Source organism: Crocodylus porosus, unplaced genomic scaffold, assembly GCF_001723895.1.
Source record: "Crocodylus porosus isolate Cpor-Errol unplaced genomic scaffold, CroPor_comp1, whole genome shotgun sequence".
Taxonomy (NCBI): domain Eukaryota; kingdom Metazoa; phylum Chordata; order Crocodylia; family Crocodylidae; genus Crocodylus; species Crocodylus porosus.
The window spans coordinates 2,652,390-2,658,507 of record NW_017728951.1 but is presented as its reverse complement, the minus strand read 5'-3'; the positions used below and the strand labels follow the sequence as shown (position 1 = coordinate 2,658,507).

Genomic DNA, 6,118 nt, shown 5'->3' with positions numbered 1-6,118 from the left:
GGATAGGCACCTGGCTGGGGTCTTATGACCCCTGCCACCCCCAGTGCTCCTTCCTGCCCATGGCAAGGGGTTGAACTAAATGATCTGTCTAGGTCCCTTCCGACTCATTGATTCTATGATCCTATAAGCATGGGACCATTGCTTAACAGCTCAGGAAAGCTGGTTAACAACACTCAGGAGAAAACTGAACTCCTGAATGACTACTTTGCTTTGGTATTTCATTGGACTAAGGGGAAAATCATACCAGATAAGGTTCAAAACGGGCAGGGTGGGAATGACTGCCTTCCTACTGTTGACGTTGAGCTGGTGCATAATTGATTAGAAAAGTTAGACATTTATAAGTCAGGAGGGCTGAATGAACCTCATCCGAGAGCACTGAAGCAGCTGGCTGAAGTTATCATGGGACCTCTGGTGAAACTCTTCCAAAACTTGTGGCACTTGGGGAAGGTCCCTGAAGACTGGCAGAAGGCCAATGTTGTGCCCATCTTCAAGAAGGGGAGGAGAGAGGACCTGGGCAACTATAGGCCAATTAGCCTAATTTTTATACCAGGGAAAATCCTGGAAAAATTCTTCAAGGAGCCTATGCACAATACGCTTGCAGGAGGTAGGATTCTGAAGGACAGCCAGCATGGCTTCATTGCAGGCCGGTCTTGTCTTACTGACCTCATCTCCTTCTATGACCAGGTAACTCACCACCTGGATAAGAGAGAGAAGGTCGACATTGTATACTTAGACTTCCAAAAGGCCTTTGATCTGGTATGCCATGATGTTCTCAAGGGAAAACTGGAGGATTGCAGGCTTAACTGCTTGACAGTTAAGTGGGGTAGAACCCAGAGAGGTCTAATGAATGGATCTGTGTCATCTTGGTGAGAAGTGGCCAGTGGTGCCCCACAGGGGTCCATGCTTGGTCCAATGCTTTTCAACATCTTTATCAATTATTTGGATACGGGGGTGAAGAGATCACTGGCCAAGTTCATGGATGACACCAAGTTATGAGAGAGCATGGCCAAGCTTGAAAACAGGCTGCAGATATAGGTGGACCCAGACAGGCTGGCAAATTGGGTGGATCGGAACCAGATGAAGTTCAAAACTAAGAAGTGTAAAGTGCTCCATCTAGGGATGAACAATCCCCAATGTACTTACAGGCTCATTGGTGCCAAACTGATTAGCACCATGACTGAAAGGGATCTAGGGGTAATATTAGACCATAGTATGAACACGAGCTATTGGTGTGAAGCTGTAGCCAGCAAGGCAAACGATACTCAAGCATGCATCAACTGATGCATCTCAAGTAAAACCAAGGGAATGATTCTTCTGCTTTACTCAGGACTGGGGAGACCACAGTTGAAGTACTGTATCTAGTTCTGGGTGCTGCACTTCAGGCAAGGACTTAGGAATGCTTGAGAGAGTCCAGAGAAGAACCACCCATATGATCAAAGACTTGCGAGGCAAGCCATATGAGGAAAGGCTGAGGGACTTGGGCTTCTTCAGCCTAAAGAAGAGAAGGCTTAGAAGGGACTTGGTACCAGCTTACCTCTACATCAGGGGAATACATCAAGGGCTTGGTGAACAACTGTTCACCAGGGCATCCTTGGGGGAAAACAGGAGCAATAGCCACAAACTCCTGGAAGACTGTTTCAGGCTTAACTCTAGGAAAAAATTCTTCACAGTCAGGGTGTCCAGACTGTGGAATAAACTCCCTCCAGAGGTGGTGTAATCACCTACCCTGGGAATCTTCAAGATGAGACTGGACAGTCACCTTGCTGGGGTCATCTGACTCCCAGTTGTCTTTCCTGCCTAGTGCAGGGGGGCTGGCTCACCCCAGTCAAAATCGTCAGCCTTGGCTGCTTCCTACAACCAATGTTTTTTGAGAAAGGCAGAGAGGAAAAAGAAAAGTCTGACATCTGTAGCAACTGTAGGAGACAGAAGGGGAAAAGATTCCTTCTTGGCATCATGTTGCAACCGGAAAAGCCCAGAAACATGTGAAAAACAAACCATCTCCACTGAAATACTGGAGGCTGCAAACACTACACTACACTACACATCATGGCTCCTATGTGAAAACCCCAAACTCCCCTTTCTGTCATCCTATCTCCTTCATGAATTTATCCCAACTCCTTTAATCTTCTTTCATAACCATAAACTCTGCTTCATTCTCTTCTCCTGGGCAAGGTCCTCTCCAATTTTCACTTGCTCTGGGTTGCAGAGTTCTTTGTGAGGTCTCCTTGTAATGCATGTATGCGGGTGTCCTGGGCTTCCCATCGTTTCTCTTCACAAGTAATTATCAACATAGAGTCAGTAGGAAAAGAAAAGGAGGTGAAGGACTCTTCCTTACCAAATCAACATGGTTAGGAAGCAAAATTTTGTTAGGATTACAATATTGAGTTATAGGTAGAAAATTGGAAGAAAATATAAAATCTGCCTGGACATGTCAGGGTGTCTTTACCCTGCATGAGCAACAGCATATGGGAATGTATAAAGGTATTTAGAGAAAAGTTCACTGGTGGATTGTAAAAGCTGAGACAACTGCTAAAGCAAGGCCAAAGGTCAATAGAATCCTAACGTGCTTCAAAACTGTGGTAGAATGGAATTAAATAATGCGAGGATTTAAAACGTAAAAGTCACAAAGGGTCAAATTGTCACCCCACTGGTGTCAATGGAAAAATTCCCACTGACTTCAAGCCCTGAGGCTGCACCCCACTATTGGTACAGAAATCTGAGGGGGCACGTGCTGTCCCTCCCAACCCTCCCTCATTCTTGCCAATGGAAATAAGCTACAGAAGGATATAATGAGGGTACTTTTGAAAATCCCACCCATTGCTCCTGGCAGAAGGAACACATGCTGACCCTCTTATTTTTTATTATACAATATGAATGCATTGCAAGTTTTTTCTGCATGTGAACTATGGAATTAGGTCACCTTTATATATTACTACCTGATGGTGCATACAGACAAAAGTCAGAAAAATCAGGTAATAGTACAAAGCTATTAAACAACAAACAGATGTAGGAACCAATGAGTTAATTCCAACTGGCCTTCATCAGGCTTTTAGAAAGTATTCATCACCATGACCATCCAGCCATTAGCTAGATACTTTGAAGAATGCATACTTTTGGGGGATACAACTCAAATATTCCCTATGCTATCTACTTGGAGAAGCATAAATAGCATAATTATTTTGCCTATGAGCATCCTTATTTATGGTCACTATAATTCATACCAGAAAGCTGAACAAAACACTAGACTTGATAAATAATTAACAATAGCAAGAATAAAGGCATCTTATTGTAAATTATAATTGAACTATAGAAATCACTTGAATTGTTCTATGTGTTGAATAATATTAAATGCCAGTTAGGAGAATAAGCCTGACAAAAAGAGACCTACCTCCCACCTCTAACCCTACATTAACCAAAATAGTAATGCCTGGTTAAATTTGATAGAAAATAGATGATAAAAACACAAGAAAATTACATGCACACAATGCTATTTATAAATAAAAAATATACCAAAACGAAATCTGTGACAGCTATTGCTTTCCATTATTTGAAAAAATATTAACTTTGATTTCAGTAGGAAAGCCCTTAGAAGTTTTCACTTTTGGAAAATATATTTGTACTTTAAATGTAATTAGTTGTCTATTTACTAGTGTTTTCATGTGGTAAACATTATTTCAGGTCAGTTCAGCAAGTACCAATCAAAGGAAAGATGCGTCTTCAGACCAGTATATATTCTGGCCTTTCCCAGTTGTAAAAGAGAATTACCACATGCAACATTATACTGCTAGCAGCTGCAACATACCTGGGTTATGCAGATTAATGACATTTATTTCATGCATATTGTCTTGCATAACTTATTTTTAATGAGCTGATGCATCAATTACTCTTCATGTTAAAAACTGCCTACATGGACCCATCAAAAATCTAAAATTAGGCAACCAATGTTAAAATTATACATCAACTATCTCAGGAATCTCATTAGATTGTATACAGATAAACCAAGTCTTCTTGAATGATAGCTGTGCCCCCTCATAGTGGAGTGAGTTGGCCTGTTTCTGAAGAATTTGAACTCTGATTTTCAATAATTAATTTTTTTTTCTTTGTAAATTAAAAGTGGAAGTTAAAAAGTTAAGTAACAGTTAATTTTTCTTATTCTGGCCTACGTTTTCAAGTTTGTGATCCAAGAGCAAGTTTTACTTGAGAAAAGTAGTTCTGATGCTATCATCTAAAGCAAAACATCAATAGGAAAAATAAATAGTACAAAACATGTACATAATTATTTATTTATTACTAACCTGGTATAGGCTGAGGTGTTAACACCACTGTGGGAAGAGGCCTTGAGGCAGTAGCTGGCCTAGATATAGCCATAGCTACTTGATTTGTCATCAAAAGAGGTTTCTCATGTCCCTGGAAGATTCTTGATTCCTCAGGATGTATCCATGCTGAATCCAGAGCAAATGCATTATTTAAATATATCTGCCCAGGATAAATGAGAAAAAAGTTCAAGTTGAAGATAATATTATTGAATTTATTAGGACTCAAGATCTTGAACACTAAGATGAGGGATACATAGTTTGAATAATGAACTGGCATATGTGGTAAGATTGTAAATTTTGTGTGCTGGCTGTTACCTGATCCCTAAAATAACAGATGTAATACATATCCTAATATAAAATATGAGACTTATTAAACATCCCAAACTAAAAGATCAAGTCAATCGGGCTCCAGATAGTACCAGAACAAAGTTATCCTACTACACTTGATTATTTAATTTTTTTTCAAAAGGGGTGTTGTAAAAAAGAGAAAAGATCTAATTTATTCTTACTTGCAGGCCCAAGTTTACAGAGGTGTCATTGTAGGACTAAGGTTAAAAATAGTTAGTATGAAATATTGGCCCAACTGAAGCTGTGGGCAAACTTCCACCGAGCCCATTGAACAAAAGTATTTTACTCCAGGTAATAGAGAAGTGGCATGAGTAAGCTCAATATGAAAACCAATCAAAGCCATGGTTTTGTGGTAAGAATAAACTATTTTATTTGATTTAATACAAGTAAATGTTAAGGATATTTTAGTCCTTTTCGGTCTTTCAGAGAAGTGCTGATTTATGCCTGTAAAAATATCCTGCTTATTGATTATTCTTTATAGCATTTTTTTTTTCTTCAGGATATTTGCTTAACAGATTGCTGACCTTGCTCATCCCTTCATAACCTATTGAAACCATAATTTTTCCTGGGTTTACAGTAACATCTTAATATTCAAGTAAATCTCAAACTAAGGGCAAACTTACCTTGCAATTTGGTAGCCTCTTATCTATCCAACTTTTCCCAGCATGAGGTGGAACAGTTGATGTGTACACATGTGGGAAAATAGGAACAAATTCCACACTAGAAGAAGGGGAAAATCCTATGACTGGAGAATGGGATCCAAACATCCACTTAAAAAAACAGAAAGTTAAAAATAAATCAATTAATAATATTCTACAATAAATCAACTGTTATAGCCATATATTTAGAAATGTTTAAGAGGCAGATACTGAATTTCAAACAAATGCTACCTATTTAATCCATCAAGCAATTTTTGTTTTGGTCTGTTTAGGCATTATTATAATCAGCCCCCTCTGTACTGTGTGCCAGTGGGAAACTAAACTGTTTTAGATATCTATAAATAGGAAATTCAGACTTTCAGAGTGCCCACTTAATACTATTACTAATTGGCAATGAATTAAGATTTTTGTGCACTCCAAAATAAAATTTACATAGAAGGAGAAAAACAACCTACAAGAGTTATTTCCTCAAGAGCCAAAGAAAAACAGTGTGCCATTTTTCTGACTCTTGAATTATTTGGACCATTATATGGATTTATATTGTAGCAAATGTGCTCACATTTCAAAATAGTTGATGGCATTCTTTCTTTAAACACAAAACAACATGCCTTCCCTTCTTGCTCATTTTCCTTCCAAACTAGCAAGTACAAAGAGACACTCATAGCTAGACATCTCAAATGAACTAAGAATGATCAAGCTCAAAGTTTTTTTTTCAAGAAACTGTATTAAAATATAATCAGAATGGTTAACACTAAGCTAAACTACTACAGAATTAGCACAACTTCTAGGACATAG

The 6,118-nt window shown here is 38.7% G+C and overlaps 1 protein-coding gene and 1 long non-coding RNA gene across 2 annotated transcripts in view; both read right to left on the bottom strand.

Annotated features, from left to right (window-relative positions):
- The window catches only part of LOC109324304, a 10,135-nt gene extending 7,833 nt beyond the window's left edge, over window positions 1-2,302 (bottom strand). The window contains exon 1 of the long non-coding RNA XR_002104898.1: window positions 2,290-2,302. This is a non-coding gene — a long non-coding RNA (uncharacterized LOC109324304). The remainder of the gene's footprint in view (window positions 1-2,289) is intronic.
- Window positions 1-5,904, bottom strand: part of TCERG1L (transcription elongation regulator 1 like) — a 228,811-nt gene extending 222,907 nt beyond the window's left edge. The window contains exons 1-3 of the mRNA XM_019555453.1: window positions 5,779-5,904; window positions 5,288-5,434; window positions 4,296-4,476 (exon numbers count right to left, since the gene is read on the bottom strand). Of these exons, the coding sequence (XP_019410998.1) occupies window positions 4,296-4,476; window positions 5,288-5,434; window positions 5,779-5,904 (454 nt within the window). The remainder of the gene's footprint in view (window positions 1-4,295; window positions 4,477-5,287; window positions 5,435-5,778) is intronic.
- Window positions 5,905-6,118: the final 214 nt, after the last annotated feature.